General features: G+C 53.5%; 2 protein-coding genes across 6 annotated transcripts; both read left to right on the forward strand.

Moving 5' to 3' along the window:
- The first annotated feature begins 1701 nt into the window (after positions 1 to 1701).
- On the forward strand, positions 1702 to 9900 carry PDIK1L (PDLIM1 interacting kinase 1 like). Of its 3 annotated transcripts, none has more exons than XM_027661157.1 (3): positions 1702 to 1783; positions 3600 to 3901; positions 6644 to 9900. In XM_027661157.1, the coding sequence occupies exons 2-3, from the start codon at positions 3617 to 3619 to the stop codon at positions 7382 to 7384; spliced, it is 1026 nt and encodes a 341-aa protein (XP_027516958.1). In that variant the 5' UTR covers positions 1702 to 1783; positions 3600 to 3616; the 3' UTR covers positions 7385 to 9900. The 3 variants fall into 3 exon arrangements, with proteins under 3 accessions (XP_027516958.1, XP_027516957.1, XP_027516956.1); XM_027661156.1 differs by having other exon boundaries at positions 1708 to 1783; positions 2512 to 3901; XM_027661155.1 differs by having other exon boundaries at positions 1711 to 1783; positions 2509 to 3901.
- Positions 9901 to 13711: 3811 nt separating this feature from the next.
- FAM110D (family with sequence similarity 110 member D) lies at positions 13712 to 16861 on the forward strand. Of its 3 annotated transcripts, none has more exons than XM_027661272.1 (2): positions 13712 to 13995; positions 15249 to 16861. In XM_027661272.1, the coding sequence occupies exon 2, from the start codon at positions 15361 to 15363 to the stop codon at positions 16405 to 16407; it is 1047 nt and encodes a 348-aa protein (XP_027517073.1). In that variant the 5' UTR covers positions 13712 to 13995; positions 15249 to 15360; the 3' UTR covers positions 16408 to 16861. The 3 variants fall into 3 exon arrangements, with proteins under 3 accessions (XP_027517073.1, XP_027517074.1, XP_027517072.1); XM_027661273.1 differs by having other exon boundaries at positions 13990 to 14022; XM_027661271.1 differs by lacking the exon at positions 13712 to 13995 and adding an exon at positions 14145 to 14271.
- The last annotated feature ends 36 nt before the right edge of the window (positions 16862 to 16897 follow it).

The raw sequence follows: 16897 nt of genomic DNA on the forward strand, positions 1-16897 counted from the left end.
GTACATGGATGCACAGGCACATGGGCACATGGATACATAGGTACATGATGAACAGGCACATGAGTACATGGATACACAGGTATATGGATGCACAGGTACATGATGAACAGGTACATGGATACACAGGCATGTGAGTACATGGATACACAGGTACATGGATACACAGGCACATAAGTACAGGGATACACAGGTACATGGATGCACAGGCACACAGGTACATGGATACAGAGGCACATGGATACACAGGCACAGAAATACATGGATACACAGGTACATGGATGCACGGGTACATGGATGCCCAGGCACATGAATACACAGGCACGTGGATACACAGGTAAATGGATGCACAGGCACAGAGGTACATGAATACAGAGGTACATGGATACACAGGCCCACAGGCCCATGGGTACACAAGTGCCCAGGCACATGGTGTCTGGGTACACAGAGCCCGTTCCACCCCCAGCCCAGCCACCCCTCAGCTGTTTTGGGTGCTCCTTCCGGACCGGCTCACATGTCCAGCAAGTGACTGTGCTGGGACTGGCCAAGCACATCTTGCAAAACTGTCCCCGTTTCGGCACTTGGGGCCCTTCCAGCGAGACGTTGGCACAGGAGCGGGGCTGGCTGGGCACAGGGGAGGGCAGCACGGGGGGCAGACACTGGGAGTGGGACACTCAGATGTGCACCCACGACCTGCCCCTGTGCAGGGGTGACATTGATTAACTAATTGCTTCTGGACTCGATTAAGGAGATTCACAGGAATGGAGGGGTTGTAATGCCCTAAGCAGCTTTCCAAACCCACAAGGGGCTTGTTGGCCCCTAATTGGCTTGGGGTAGCTTAGGCAGGACCCAGGGCACTAATCACCCCCGGGCTCCTTCCCAATTAACCCTGAAGAGCCCATTGTGGGACTTATTTCCCTCTGCTTGTCTCTGCAGGGCTCCAAGCTGTGGGTGGCCCTGGCTCCTCCCAAAATGGTCCTGCGGTGGCTGAGCAATGGTTGAGGAGACAGCAGGGGCCATGACAGGAGCCCTGTGCCCCCCAGCTCCTGGGCATAGGGGGGCACCTCCAGCCCTGCAGCCTGTGGAGGAAAGGGGGCACAGAAAGGGGCAACAGCTCTTGTGTCACTGTCACACAAAGCCAGATCACAAAAAAGGGCAAGAGGGGCTGTAAGGATTTTTTCTGGATGCCAAGCAACAAATCACAGACTCCTGGAATGGTTTGGGCTGGAAAGGACCTTAAAGATCACCTCGTTCTACCCCCTGTCATGGGCAGGGACACCTTCCACTAGCCCAGGTTGCTCAGAGCCCCATCCAACCTGGCCTTGGACACTTCCAGGGCTGGGGCAGCCACAGTTTCTCCGGGCAACCTGTGCCAGGGCCTCCCCACCCTCACAGGGAAGGACTTCTCCCTAATTAATAAAGGGGGGAGAATCATATAAAAATAATAAAATTATAAATAATTTAATACATTTTAATAAATTTTTAATAAACACAATCATAACATTTATAATAATTATAATAATAATATTTAATAAATATAATTAATAAATGAATGGGAGTGGGAGGAGCCTGGTGGGGGGCACTAGGACCGCGCGTCCCCTCGCAAGCTGGGCCCCGCCCACCTCTTCCTTCTCCCCGCCCCCTCTCCCCGCTAACCAATCGAAAGGGCCGGTGGCGGAGGGATGGGCGTGATCATTGGTGGGCGTGGCGGGCGTGGGCGTGGCCAGCGCTGAGGGGAGGGAGCGCAGCCCTAAGATGGCGGCTGGGCCGCGGCGGCGGCGCTGAGGTAACGCGGCTCCCCCCGGCCCGACCCGGCTCGGGGGCGGCGGGTCCGGGCGGCCCCACATCCCCCGGCGGGGATCACAGCGGGGCGGGATCCGCGCTGCGGGCGCGAGGGGCCCAGTAGCCGCGCTGCGGCGGGCAGGGCCCGGCGGGCCGGCAGCGGTACCCCCGGTGATTCCCCTCACAACCGCAGGTGCGGCCGCCGCGAGCAGGAGGGGGGCACTTACGTTATTTATGCCATTTATATAATTTATATTATCTACATCAGTTACAATTTTGTATTATTCCATAATTATCGCCGCTAAGGAGGCGGGTGGTGCTTCCCGGGCCCTCAGGAGCGAGCGGGAGCGCCGGCCCAGTGTGGCCGCCCCGGGCAGCAGGGGGACACATATCATTTGTATCACTTATATCACTTACATTATTTATATTATTCCACCATTACGGCGCTAACGAGGCGCTTTTCCCCCCGCAGGAGCGAGGGCAGGAGGAGCCCTGGGGCTGGGCTCGGTGACAGGGGGGCGTTTGCAGCTTTGAACCCGGGGTGACCGTGTTCGAGTAACGTGTTTCCCTCGGGGGTTGTTTTGGCAAATGTGCATCGCAGAGTTTTGCTGGAAGGTTAAAATATCTGTGTAGCAATTGCCTGAGACTGATGATACCTTTCTTCTCTCTCTTTTTCTTTTTTTTTCCTTTTTTTTTTTCCTTAAAAAAAAAAAATAATGATACCTAAAGCAGTGGAAATACTTGAAAGCTTCCTACTAATAACAGGCTGTTTCAGTGTGGTCGTTATTGCCTGGTTTACTCACATAAAGAGAATTACCTTTATCACTGGCAGTCTTAAAGCTATTTTAGTTCTGATCTATTAGTGTGATTTTATTTATTTACTTTTTGGTTTTGCCTTTTGTTCTGTTTGACCAGTGATCCTTGGCCAGCCAGGCTTTATTTTTTTTTAATTTATTCCTGTCTATAGTCAGTGTCCTGTTTTGGTTTGGTTGTGTGAAGGTGGTGTTGGTGTTTGGTTTGTAATCTTGCAGGGAAGTGTGCAGGGAGGGTCATAAATCTGTAGCAGGGTTTGGTGGCTTTTTTTTTTTTTTTCTCTATGTGTGTGTGTGTGTCTCTTGTTTTACTTTTAGAGCAATATCTGAACTGGTTTGCTTTGCTCTGTTGAGCAAAAGTGAAAGTTAGATGCTGGGTACAAACTTCTGCAATCAGTTACCCTTTTTAACTTCGTGTAACTGTAGATTCCTCAGTGCTGGGGAGACTTGATGAAAAATCAGTTACATTAAAAACATAAATGGGGAGCGACCCAAGTTCCCTCTTTTCTTAGTAAAAGAGCTTAATTATAACAGAAACATTTACTCCCGCAGTCACCTCCACAAAAAGCAGTTAATTAAATCTGTTACTGCCCAACCACGGGCTTCAACTGGAACCTCCTGCTCTCCAGGCTGGATGGGGAGCATGACACCCTCCTGTTATTCCTGCAGATGCTCATGGAAGACACAGAGGGAGAGGAGCAGGAACGTTCACGATAGTCCTGTCTCGGCACGATACCAGTCTAGGTTTGAACTGTTGCCACCTTGAAAACTGGGCTGTATTTGAAACCTTAATGAAAAAAAATGATTTAACTCCGCTTTTACCTGGTCCGTGGCAACAGCTGCAGGTTTTATGGGGTAGCTTCTGGAATGTTCTAGCAATCCAACCCTGCGTTCGTGGCAGGGTCTGGACAGGCTGCCACGCCAAAACCCCCTTACTGGGGGGGGGAAAAATACAGCCCAGTTCTTGTTCCTAAGTTTTAGTTCTGTGGGTTTTTCCCCCTTCCCCAGAACCTTTGCTCTTGAAGATGGTGAGTAGCCAGCCTAAGTACGATCTAATTCGGGAGGTTGGTCGTGGCAGTTATGGTGTGGTGTACGAAGCAGTCGTCAGGAAGACCTCGGCCCGGGTCGCGGTGAAAAAGATCCGGTGCCACGCGCCGGAGAACGTGGAACTGGCTCTGCGGGAGTTCTGGGCACTTAGCAGTATCAAGAGCCAGCATCCCAACGTCATTCACCTGGAGGAGTGCATCTTGCAGAAAGATGGCATGGTGCAGAAGATGTCCCATGGCTCCAGCTCCTCCCTTTATTTACAGGTACACGGAAGCCGAGGGAATGGGGTGGAAGGAATTCATGGCGGTGTGACAGCTTGGGGGGGGAAGGAGGTGGGGCAGCCAAGGTGGTGTTTGTGAGGTGTGCTCAGTTAGGAGAGGGTGTTGTTTGCACTGCTGACGCCCCCAAATTAATATATATCTTGTGATTTGAAGCCCTGCTGCTCTAAAAGACTCCGGGTTCTGTATTTAATGCAAATCTGCTTTGATAATTTGAGGGAGCCCCACGGGTAAACCCAGGGGAGCTCCAGGCTGTGGTGTCCCCTGGCAGCAGGTTAAGGAGCAGACATGCACTGATGTCTTGGGACAGAGCTCTGAGGAATTTCATCTCAGGTGTCCTTGGAAGAGGAAGTCACTGCCTTGATTTAGGAAGCCAACACTTAAAATTCTTTCAGAAACAATAAGGCAATTGGTAGCATGTCATGAGCTGTTTGTTTTTTTGGATGAATAACTACTAATCTCTCAGTGGTAAAGGCATGATAAATAAGGGAATAAATATCACTCTGAAAGTGTCCTTTAAGTTTAAAGATGTGTACTTTTGAGGAATAAGTAGCACTAGAAAGACTTTGAAAAATATTCTAATTAATTCCCTTGCCAAGAAGCTGCAGAAATTTCTGTCTCTCTGGTTGAAAAAGTCAGTAGCCTGCTCAGTGTTTGTGTTATCCCTGGTCAGCTTTCATCACTTCAGTTTTTACTGTCGTTCCTGCATGTCTGATGTTGGACCTTTTGTTGGTGGAGATCCAGCTGACAGCCCTTCAGTTCCTGCTGTGCCTGGTGCTGTCCCAGCCTGAGAAGGAGGATTCTTGGCTTTGTGAACTCCCTGTCCTTGGGAGTTGCCACTGATTTTGCTTTCATGAAGGGATTAGGCTAAAACAACACCGGCCAGCTCGGGTGGGAGAAATTAGTGCTTTTCCTTCCTGGTTGGTAGTGGAGCTGTGAGGGATTGTGTGGGCAGATGTGCAGGGAGGAGCTTAAAAAACCCCAGGGCAGAACTGCAAGGTGGGAAAGAGCTTCCAGATCACCCAGAGCACTGGTTTGGATGGTGAGGAGGGCGGCACACGGACCTGGCCCGTGCCTGGTGCAGGCTCCACAGATTGTTTTCCTGCTCCAGAGAGAAGAGCAAAGGGCAGAGCGGAGCTGACTGTGACTGAGGTCACTTTGTAACAGCCTGGGCTAAAGTGAGGACAGTCAGCCCTCCCCGGGCTTGGCCCCTCCTGGCCCCGGTGATGTTACAGAGCTGTGTGTGAGGAAGCAGGGGAGGGGGTCTCAGTGTCTCCTGAAGGGTTTTGGAGCAGGTGCTTTGTGTCAGCCAAACCAAATCTGTAGGGTGTGAGTCCTAAGCGAGCCTGGTCTCGTGGAGCTTTGCTGCTGTCACAGACACAGAAGTGGATTTCGTTGTCTTAACTCTCAGAACAGATGCAAGTGCAGCGTCTGTGACTCCGGGGAGGGCAGAGCTGTGTTGGTGCTCACTTGCCAGAGGAGATGCCCTGCTCTCCTGAGATACCTTAATCTCACTGTTCCTGACTACAAACCCTAAATACGTCACTTTCTAGTTCTAACATGGATTTACTGTCTGGAGTTGGTGTGGGAAGATAGCTATAAATTACTACCAATTTTGCCCTTGGATGGAAAAGGCCACTTTTTAAAAGCACTTCAAAATGCTTCCCTAAATATTAGCTCATACCTTAATTTTTGAAAGCCAGTTTGGTTTATTATCCCTTGGTTTGCTACTAACACAAATAATTGCAGGACTTACCTTGCAGAGCCTGCTAAGAGGCACCTCAGAGGAGCTGAAGAGGCAAATGTAGCTGTGTAAACAGGATTAGTAAAACTGATTGCTGGTTTTGCTTTGCTTTTTGTGTGAAGCAGCTGCTAGACTTGTCTTCTAGAAAACAGCCTGTGGATAATGGTGGTGGGAAAGGCACTACGTGCTCAGCTGTGCCTGGAGATTAGTGTTCTCCTGAGTTCAGGGATCCTGTGTTAACTTGCTGGAATTCATTAATGGGTAAGGAATGGAGAGCAGGCTTAAAAAAAAAATCTCTCGTGGAAGCAGGAGGTGAATGCAGCTGTGTGGAGTTACTTGTGAGACTTTGTTTATCCATGGAAGCTGTTGGCAGAATGGGTGGGACAGGCTTTGTCGGGGTGGGACACTGTCCAGCTGGGACAGATGGGAGGGCAATGGCCACTGAGTATCTTTGAAAATACTGTTATCAGGGTCGAGCTCTGCTGCTGGGCAGGAGTGTGAGCCTGATATGCTCTGCAAGGATGAAAATGAGGAGGCTGGCAAATATATTGTGATTTTTTTTTTTTCCTGTTACATAAAAATTTTTGCATAAAGTTTTGGGTTTTTTTCCCCTGTTGCAATGTCTTGCTCTCTGGATTGCTGAGAGGAAGATCAACCAACCATAGAATGGTTTGGGTTTTAAGGAACCTTAAAGCTCATCCTTTTCCACCCCCTACCATGGACACCTTGAGGTGCTTCCACTAGCCCAGGTTGCTCCATGCCCTGTCCAACCTGGCCTGGGACACTTCCAGGGATTGGGCAGCCACAGCTTCTCTGGACAACCTGTGCCAGGGCCTCCCCACCCTCACATGGAGGAATTCCTTCTGTATATCTCACCTAAACTTCCCCCCTTCACGAAGATCCAGATCTCGTGCATTTTTCCATCATATCCTTAAATTCCCGCGATCATCAGGTAGTTATGACATTTCCTTTCCTCGTTGCAGCTTGTAGAAACCTCACTAAAAGGAGAGATAGCCTTTGACCCCAAAAGTGCTTATTACCTCTGGTTTGTCATGGATTTCTGTGACGGAGGAGACATGAACGAGTACCTGCTGTCCCGAAAGCCCAACCGTAAGACCAACACCAGCTTCATGCTCCAGCTCAGCAGCGCTCTGGCCTTCCTGCACAAAAACCAGATCATCCACCGGGATCTCAAACCCGACAACATCCTCATCTCCCAGAGCAGGACGGATGCCAGTGACTTGGAGCCCACCCTGAAAGTGGCTGATTTTGGGCTGAGCAAAGTGTGTTCAGCCTCAGGACAGAACCCCGAGGAACCGGTCAACGTAAATAAGTGTTTTCTCTCGACCGCCTGCGGGACCGACTTCTACATGGCCCCTGAGGTGTGGGAGGGACACTACACTGCCAAGGCAGACATCTTCGCCCTGGGAATTATCATCTGGGCCATGCTGGAAAGAATCACCTTCATAGACACGGAAACCAAGAAGGAGCTCCTGGGGAGTTACGTGAAGCAGGGGACAGCCATCGTCCCCGTGGGGGAGGCGCTGCTGGAGAACCCCAAGATGGAGCTGCTCATCCCCGTGAAGAAGAAATCCATGAACGCTCGGATGAAGCAGCTGATCAAGGAGATGCTGGCGGCCAACCCGCAGGACCGCCCCGATGCGTTTGAGCTGGAACTGAGATTAGTCAACATAGCCTTTAAAGACAGCAGCTGGGACACGTGACCTGCTGCTCCTCGCCCAGCCCACGGTACAGCTTCATGGCAGGGGGAGGAACCGGCCTGAACTCACCTGCAGGGTGTAGTTTTTCCCCCCCAATGAGTCTCTCTCTCTCTGAGTTTCCCAGCAGGAATGTTGAGCTGGCCGTTGCACTGGTGTGTAAAGTACCAGGTGTTGGTACTGTGGTACTGTTGGTACTGCAGGCCTGTGGGGGACCTGAGGATGTTCCTTTGTGTGTGCACTGGCAGTGGGATGTTGTAAGAGCCAAGACTTGACTTCCAGCAGTATGTCATGGGGTATTTCATACATTCCAGTTTCCTATGTCAGTATTAGGAACTCTCATGGGAAAAAAAAAAAAAAAAACACACAAAAGATTTGCATGCTGGCAGTGCAAATCTTCAGGCTTTGTAATGTAATCTGTGTATATATTTATGTATATGAGTGACTGTGAGTGTGTGGCACTTAAATTATTTGCTGTGGGTCTGAATGATTGGGGTCTGCTAGAAAACTGGGGTGAAGAAGGTGCATGAGAAGCATTCCTTCTTCTCCAGGCCTGAATAACTTTATTATTTATTTTTGTTATCTAATGTTATCAAAGACTTGACTTTGTAAACAAAGCAATGCAAGGGGACCAGCAGTTTTTGAAGTGCTGAAGTGGCTGAGCTTGGCACTTATAGAGCTTCATGAGCTCATCACCAAGGGAGTCAAATTAAAAATGTACAGTCAGGGGCTGGCATGGGCTGGTTCATTGATCATTTGATTTTGCTTTCTTCTAGTGATCAAATACTTTATTAATCAATTAATCTGCTCTCTGCTCTTGTGTCCACGATCCAATAGCACCTTGAGGATTTATAACAGCAGAGTACTGTGCCCTTACTTTATGGAAACAGGGATGAGGGAATCCAGCAGCATAATTTTAAGGTTCTTCAAAAGAGGGTGGCAGCACAGTTTTCCCAATAATACTGGTCCTGGCCTTTTCCTGCCTGGCACTGCCCCCAGCCCAGTGGGGAAGAGGAGACAGAGGTGACTCTTTGTCCTGTAGAACCCACTCGTTCTCAAACAGGGGAGAAAACTCAGTACCAGGTATGTGAAAGGTGGCAGCCTTGGCTGATTATTTTTTTTTTCCTCATTATTATTATTTTTCCTCCTTATTATTATTTTTCCTCCTTTTAAAGAAGTGATATTTATTTAAAAGCACAGATGGTAGGGTGGAAAGCTTTGGAGCAGTTGGAAGCTGCTTATCCCCAGCTCCTGTTGCACAGAAGCAGATTGATATCTGGGAGAGGTTTCACTGAGGCCACCTGACACTGCAGGGCAGACAGAGGCTCTTTGTAACAGCACAACACTTTGTTCTTTTGGCTGCAGGACTGACCTTTCCCATCCAGTTTGACCTTTTGGAAAAAGCAGAGTCTTAAAACTGCCTTTAAAGCTACAGGAAAGGCCAGTTTTCTTAATAAATTCGATTTAATTTTTTTTTTCTCCCCCACCCAAATCCTGCCTGAAAAGGGCCACAAGCATTTCCTCATATAATTAGGTTTTTGGATACTGTTCCCTTTTAGTGCTGGGAGAGCAGTTCTGGTCAGTCAGTGTTTATTCTGAGTGTGAATAAACAAAATACCTTTTTTGTTGTTGTTGTTGTTTTTCTCAGACTTCTGAGACTTTACAGACCACACGTGGTTCTTACCTGGTGCTGTATGAGCTGCTGGCCATCACCCAGGTGGCCTTAATCCTTATTTCTTGTTATTTGCTTTCACTTCACCATTTGGGGGAGTGATTCTCAGACAAACACTCTTTGCTTCTGTGCCAACACTGTTTCCCAGTTCTCACATCTCATCAGGGTCACTGGATGAGTAAAGCTCGAAGGGGGTTTATAATTCTTCACGTTAAGCTTTGTAAAAATACATGGCAAACTTCCTCCTGCCCTGCCCACCCAAAAGTCAGACTCGAGCAGGTTATGAATCCACTGCAGAATAATTCTGCTCACCTTTGAGGTGCTCTGTAAATCATCTGATTCCCCTCTCAAGTGTTTCACTGGACATATTTCGCTGCCTGCAGTGCAGAAACAAGGGAATGGCACAGGGAATTTTGGGGGGTTGTTTGTTTGTGGGGTTTTTTTTGACTCCCAAAGCGTTTCTTTGCACTGATTGCCACTTTAAAGGTTGGGGGTACCTGAAATCCCTCTCATGGTGCTTATCCTTGCTGTTGGGTGACACTGGTAGTCCTTGAGGTCTGTGTTCTGTTTTGATTTTTTTTGTTGTTGTTGTCTGAGGTCTTTGTTTTTAAAAAAAAAAAGAAAATAAATAAATCAAATTGTTGTAGCAGCTGCGGAGCCGTTCACCAGCGTGACACAAAGTCAAGATACTTTTCAGCACTTGGAAAAAGATTTTTTTTGTTGTTGTTTTTGGCCACGTTTTTCTTTAAAAACTGTAAAATATATTTTATGGAGAATTTATAAATGAGGAAAATTATTGTGTAATTTATTAAGTCCATGACTGTTTTTGAAATAAAAATCTGAATTTCGAGGAAGCTTTTGAACTTTGTCTGGGGGAATGATTCCAGTCAGCACGAGATCATCCTCTGTGCTTCATCACAGTCATGCCCTGAGTGATCCTGGGCTCGTGGAAGGTGCTGGCTTGGCTGAGGGCTGTGCTGCTCCTGTGGAATAAAGGTGAGGAAACCCCATTCCTTACACATGGCACAAAAGCATAGCAGTCATCTGCATGTTTTAATTACCAGTGCTCTGAACAAAGGGTTCTGCAGACTGGGAACGGTGCAAACTGGAAATGCTGTAAATTGGTTTCTCTTGCCATTTCTCAGCCCTGCAACAAAACAAACCCCGGTCATCCCTGTGCCCTGCACCAGTGGATTCCAGTGTATCCTGGTGCCAGAAATGGGCACATTCCCACCTGGCAGGTTGAATCAGTAAGTCAGTGCAGGCCTGGCACAAGAGAGAGGGTTTGGGATTTAGGTGAGTTTTTATTAGGGGGTAAAGACCGTAATTAAAGGAGAAGGTCACACTGATTAGTTGCAAGATTTTAAATATAGGCACAAGTTGAATTCCTTCCGCACCAAATGAAGAAAAGTAAACCTTATGTATATATATATAAAGTATATATTCTATATGTATTTATATAAACTATACTTAAAATATATCTAGTCCGGGGAGAGGGTGGGGAGATCTGCAAGGAACTGCCCTGGTGCAGAAATTAGATATAATTAAAGCTCCCTCCTGGCTCCAAGAACCCAACCTCTGCTTTGTTTTCCCTGTTCTGCAGAGCGCAGAGGCCTCGGGCCCCAACCTGCCCATCCCAGCTCCCGGGGCAGGGCTTGGCTGGGCTTTGGGAACTCGCCTGGTTGGCGTTTGGGCTTTGCTTTGGTTTAAGCTGAGCTTTCCTCGGCCCCGGCACAAACCGCGGCGTAAAGGGCGGACGTTGCTTTGTGGGGGAGATAAAAGTCCCATCCGGGGAGCTCCGGCCGCTGTCCCGCCCCCTGGAAAGGGTGCCCCCCCTCCAGGAAAACAACTTTTTTTCCCCCCCCGACACGCTCAGGTGGCCTTTGGACTGCGGGTGGCACAAACGAGCCGGTGCTTTGTGTGGCTTTTCCCTTTGCTCCACCGATACCCTGTGAATCCCTCCGTGGGGTATGGATCCCTAACGCGGTTTGAATCCCTGCTGGTGGTGAAAGGAAGGAGTTGGCCCACAGAGAACAAGTTTGGAGCATTTAAACATCAGCTTAGGCCAGTTTGGAGCATTTAAACCCCACCTTTAACAGGCAGTGCTGGCAGGGGCTGTTGGGCTTCCCTTTCGGTCTGGGGGGGGCTGATTGTGCAAAGTGCAACTTCTGCTCTTTAACATAATAAAGGCAGAGGGATGTAAATGCAACAAACCATTCAGAGTGCCTGAGGAGCATTGGGAAGGTGGGAACACGAGGCTGAGTTGCTGCAAAGTGCTGTTTAGGAGCTCTGGAAGTGTTTTTGGGGAGCCTGAAACCACATTTTTAGGGTCATGGAGATGTCAAGTGACCTGAGGATGAGCAGGGGCACCACCATTTTATCACTGCAAGAGGAGCCACAGCCCAGGCCATGTTCCTGTTAAACCCCTTTGTTCCTGGAGGAATTTCCAGGCTATTTGGGTGCCTGAAGCAGCAGATAATTGCCTAAGGGCTGCAATCCCTAAGGAGCAGCCAGAGGGTCTGGGCTGAGCTGTGGGGCTGAGCTGGCAGGTGATGGCTGGAGGTGCAGCTCCATGGGGCAGCTCCCATCCCAGACTCCTTTGTGCTCTCCTGGAGGGAACTGCAGCTGCTCAGAGGCCTCTTTACTCTCAGATTTGAGACAAAAACGGATGCAACCCCAAAACCTTTGCAACAGGTGGTGTGCTCAGCCCAGATGTTCAACTCTTACCCTTTCCTGATCTCTTTCCTGGCTGTCCCTGTGGTCCCAGCACTGACCAGCCATCACCCACTGTGGGTTTTGGAGCCCTGCTGGGGGTTATGAACATCCACAGGAGCCTCCATGGCCTCTCCTGGGCCCTCTCCAGTTCCAACTTGCACCGACATGTGGATGTCTGCCTCGGATTAGGTGCTGGTTTCAGATTTATTTGTGCCCATTTGAACCCTGGATATTTTTAAACCTGCCTAACAAGCCTTCCACTCCTGCCCTCTCCCGAAGAAAAGCTGCACCCTGAGCCCTCTCTGGCTCATTCCCAGCTTCCCTGGGCTGTGCTCCAGGGGGTGGCATTTGCATGGACCTCGGGCCAGAGGGACTTTTGTGGGTTGTGAAAGGGAACCAGCAAGTAGAGACAGGTGGCTGGGTTACCAGGTGCTGCATTCCTGCCTGCACCTGGGCATGCTGAAAAGTGATTTTTTTTTTTTAAATTGTTTTTAAAAGGAGAAATGCATCTGAAAAGAACTGAATGGGTCGCAGTGGCTTCTGGTCCCCTGGAGCCATTGGAGCAGTGCTGGGAGCAGGGCTGGTTGATCAGGACTGGGACATGGTGTGGAAGGAGGATCTGTGCTCTGAGACTCGTGGCCTCTGAGGACTTTCTCAGCCTTTTCTCACCCACTGCAAGGGCTGGAAGTTTCCATACCTGGCCCCAGCAGTGGCTGATGCCAGGAAGGGCCCCTCAAATCATCCCTTTTTGTCTTCCAAAGGGAATCAGCTTTGTCCAAGCATTACAGTTCAACAGCAAGTGCCTGGCAGGTGCTCTGGGGAGTCAGAGAGGAGGGTGATCACTCTGGGGAAGGCATTTGGTCAGAGCATTCCATAGGAACACGTTGCATCTGCCAGAGGAAGCTGATTTCAAGGCTGCTCTTACTCACTTGTGGCTTTACCAGAACAGCTGCCGGGATTCCACCTTGGAAAATAAAACACTTCCTAAGAAACAGTGATTCACGTTGCCTGGAGTTAAAATTAAGGTCCTGTCGGCTGCCCCTCTCCCACATGGGAATCCAGAGGCAGATCCCAGGGGTGCCATGAGTTTCTCCATCTCCTATTCCCTGCCTTCCACCGGATTTGCTCCTGTGCAGCCTCATCCTGCACACAGAGCTCTAGTTCTGCCTGCATTGCTCCTCTCCAGGTTTATTAGAATAAAATAAGTGGTTTTTCCCTTCCTTGCTTTCACTGGGAATTTTTTCCAGTGCCTGCAGAGCTTGCACAAGCCCTGGCCCCTCTCATCCTGCCCAGCTTCCAGCTGAGCCTCCCTTTTCATCAGCACAGGAGTCCTGGCCCCAGCCCCTTCCTGGCACTGGGAGGTGCTGGATGCAGCCCCAGTTCCCGGCACTGGCTCCTGAGCAGCAGCTCCTCAGGAAGGAACTGGGGTGGGGACAGCAGTGCTGGGGGACAGGTCCCCGCTCATCCAGGGACAGAGGGCCCTGGCCTGGGGGTCCCGGACTGAATGCCATGACTTTGTCCCTGCTGGAGCCTCCCCGGTCCCTGCGATCAGCCTGGGCCGGGCTGTGCCCCAGCTCTCCATCCACACTGGCTGCCAGAGGGATGGGGGGAGCTGGTGGATCCCTAGGGAGAACTGGAGGCTTCTCTGACCCCACTCCGAGGGGCTGGGAGCCCAGCTCGGGATGCAGCACATCCTTCCCCCGTCCTGCTCCGATGCCACGTTCGCAGCCCCCCAGGCGGGAGCCGGGGATGGAGGGGGCCGGGGTTGTCCCTGTGGGAGCGCTCGGCCCTGGGGAAGGGAAGAGGGCAGTGGTAAAAATAACCCCTGGGCCAGCTCCAGCCCATTGTGGCTTCCTGCGATTTACAGCCCTTCCCGGGGGGAAGAGGCAGGAACCGGCCAGCTCGGGGCTGGATTTGACCCTTTCACCACCACCGGAGAAGGTGCCAGGAGGTCCTTTCCTCCCTCTTTCTTCCTCGCCGTCCAGGGCAGGATCCTGGGGAGGGAATTGTGGTGGGCTCCTTCTCCTGAGCTGCCCCAGCATCTTGGGATGGGTGTAGGAGAAGCTGCCGGAGGGGACATGGTTTCCCTGTCCCCTTCCTGACGCCCCGCGCGCGGGGGGGACAGAGAGACTCGGTGCTGCCTGGGAGGAGTCAGAGATCTCCGCCGCAGATCCCGAAATCCCGGCCAGGTTCCCGTAAGGAGGTGGAAGGAGGAGGGGAGCTGGCAGAGGTGAGCTGGAGGTGCAGGAAGAGGAGGGTTAGTGCTGGGCAGGGGCAGGGCTGTGGAGGGGGGTCGCGCTGGCAGGGTGGGCTCAGGGTGGGCTCCTTCCGACGGGGGTTGGGCTGGCAGGGGTTAATGGGGTGGCTCTTCCTCTTCCTCATCCCCTATATGAGGCTCCTGCCGGGTGTGGGCTCAGTTTGCTGCGGGAACCAGAGGGGCAGGAGCTGAGTGAGACCAGAGCATCCCATCCCTGCATTCCATCCCTGCATCCCTGGGTGGGCTCAGGTGAGCAAGAGCATCCCCCACCTGCCGATCCCAATGGCTGGCACAGGTCCTGGCCACGGGGCTGGGCTGGGGACTATGTGGGAACACTGGCACGGGCAGTCACAGCCTGGGCACACTGGCTCTGCTGGGGGGTGACAGGACCCTCTGCTGGGGACACCTTCCCACGGCTGCTGGGGGAGCCCGGGGAGCTCATCCCTCGGGAGCACAGGGCCAGACACACCACGTGCCTCAGTTTCCCCACCTGTACAGCGGGGTGGATGCAGCGTGGAGCCCGTGGGCTGTGTATGGAGGAGCATGGCAGGGGGTTCCTGGGCTCTTTGCTCCCATGAACTCTGCTCTGCCCAGCCCCGTGCCCCTGCTGTCACCTGGGAAGGCCCTGGGTCAGCTGGTGATGGTTCTTCAGGGCCACTCAGGCCTTTTGTGCTCATTGAAACCCTCTGCTTTGGGCATTTAGAGCCTCAGGCTCCTCCAGACTCCTTCCCCGAGCACCCACCTCCGCCTCTGGATGCACACATGGGTGCTCAGGTGCAGCTGAGCAAGGCCTGGAGCACCCCAGGGTTAAGGAAACCCCCCTGGCTCTGAGCCCCCCACGCACCGAGCAGGGGAAACCTTCCCTGCCAGGGGAGCACAGCTCGGGGACCCCAAAACACCCCCCAGCCCCTGCCCTGCTGCCCCCACACGCGGGGCAGCTCACCAGCTCTCCTGAGCAGGGCTTTGTCCTGCCGCCCCTGCTCTCGGAAAGGCGAGGCAGCGGCCGGCTCCGGTATTTTTTCCTGTTGGAAGCCGCTCCTGGGATGCGAGTGAAGCCGGCGGATGCTCGGCGCTTCTCTCTTCCTGCCCGTGGGCTGGTCCTGCCTGGGCTGGCAGGACTCGCTGCCTGCCTGGGATTGAGGGGACCCCCAGCTCTGCCTCACCCCCATCCTCCTCCTCACTGCTGCAGCCTCTGGGCTAACCCTGACTCTCCTCTCTCCTCCCAGGGTGAAATCCAGGAGCCAAGCGAAGCTTCCAGAGCCTCCCCAGCTGCAGCACTGAAGCTCCCACAACCACTCGGGGGGCAAACAGAGCGACCAGGAGTGACATTTCGGGGCGATGGTGCCCTTGGGCAGCCCCACTCTTGCCGTCTGCGCCTCCAGCAACCTGCGCCTCGTGGCCCCCGGCCGTGGCTCCCCCCTGGCCTGGCTGAACCGGGGTCCCGAGTGCCCGGGGGAGCCGGGGGGCAGCGGGGGCCGGAGACCCAGCGCCGTGGAGCGGCTGGAGGCCGACAAGGCCAAATACGTCAAGTCCCAGCAGGTCATCAGCCGGCGGCAGGAGCCGGCGCTGCGGGGCTCGCCCCGGCTGTCCCCGCTCGGCCGGCGCCTCCTCGCCCGCCAGCAGTGCAATGAGCTGTGCCAGGGCTCGGAGCTGGGCCGGGAGGGGCCCAGGAAGCTGCCGTGCCCCCCGTCCCCCGTGTCGCGCCGCAGCGGCAGCAGGCGCCTGCTGAGACCCGACTCCCTCATCATCTACCGGCAGAAACGGGATTGCCTGGGCGGCGACAAGGAGAACGCCAAGGGCTCCGGGCTGGTGCGACGCCTCTTCCAGGGACCCCTCAGGGACAAGCCCCCCAGCTCCCCGCCAGCCAGGGGGCTGGGCGAGGGACCACCACCCCCGCAGAGCCCCGAGAGCCCCATGCTGTGGGCGCCTGTGGAGAAGGAGGAGGCGAGGACACCGGGTGCCAACAGCAGCGGAGGTGGCAGTGGCAGCGGTGGCACCTTCCCCGTGCCCGGCAGCCCCCCGGCAGAGCCCCCGCAGCCCCCCGGGAAGCAGGCGCTGGCCCTGCGCGTGTCGCTGCCGCTCTCGGAGCAGGAGCGGTTCTTCAACTACTGCGGGCTGGACCGGGGGCTGGTGGAGCTGCTGGGGCGGGAGCGGTTCGGGCCGGCGGGCTGGGACAGCGCCTCGGCTCGGCTCCTTGGCTCCTGCGAGTCCGAGCCCGGGCAGGCCTCGGGGGGCAGTGAGGGGGGCGCGGGGCCGGGCGAGGAGGAGCCGGAGGATGCCCGGCTGGGCTCCGCTGTCTCGGTGGTGGAGCGCAACGCCCGTGTCATCAAGTGGCTCTACGGCTGCCAGAGGGCCTGGGCGGCCGCCAAGGAGTCCACGGTCTGAGCAGAGACAGCCCGGCCGGGATGAGGACCCCCGCTGTGGCTCCTGCTGGCTGGACATATCCACTCGCCCTCGCTGGATGTGGCCAAAGGGCTGGTGGCATCCACGGTCCTGGTGTGCTGGGAATGCTGCAGGCTGGGAAGGCCACCAGGACTACCCCAGACCCCAGGTTGAGCCTGGTGGGGGCACCTGAGGGGCAGGTGGGGAAGGGGCTCCCCTGGGTGAGTCTCTCTGTGGCCTCAGGGCTGGAGGGCTGCCATCCTCCTGCTGTCCCCCATCTTCTCCATCCTCCCTGTCCCCCCAGCCCAGGGTGGTGGGATGGTCTTGCAGCCCCCACTGACCACCCACAACCTGCTCCAACTGCAGGCTGGGGGTGTGGGGAGAACCCAAGCCCCTCATTGCAGGCAGTGCACACACCACACCCCCTCCTCCCCAGAAGAGGGGCTGCTGGGGCCAGAACAGCGCTCAATAAAGCTCTTTGGGGGTTTTTTTC

The sequence above is a fragment of the Corapipo altera genome, unplaced genomic scaffold (genome assembly GCF_003945725.1).
Source record: "Corapipo altera isolate COAL_440 unplaced genomic scaffold, ASM394572v1 201, whole genome shotgun sequence".
Taxonomy (NCBI): Eukaryota; Metazoa; Chordata; class Aves; order Passeriformes; family Pipridae; genus Corapipo; species Corapipo altera.

Excerpts from the sequence above, each read along its gene's own strand:
- PDIK1L (XM_027661157.1), top strand. The coding sequence starts at position 3,617 with ATGGTGAGTAGCCAGCCTAAGTACGATCTAATTCGGGAGGTTGGTCGT. Across the intron at positions 3,902-6,643 it reads GCTCCTCCCTTTATTTACAG|CTTGTAGAAACCTCACTAAA; the intron begins GTACACGGAAGC and ends TCCTCGTTGCAG.
- FAM110D (XM_027661272.1), top strand. The coding sequence starts at position 15,361 with ATGGTGCCCTTGGGCAGCCCCACTCTTGCCGTCTGCGCCTCCAGCAAC.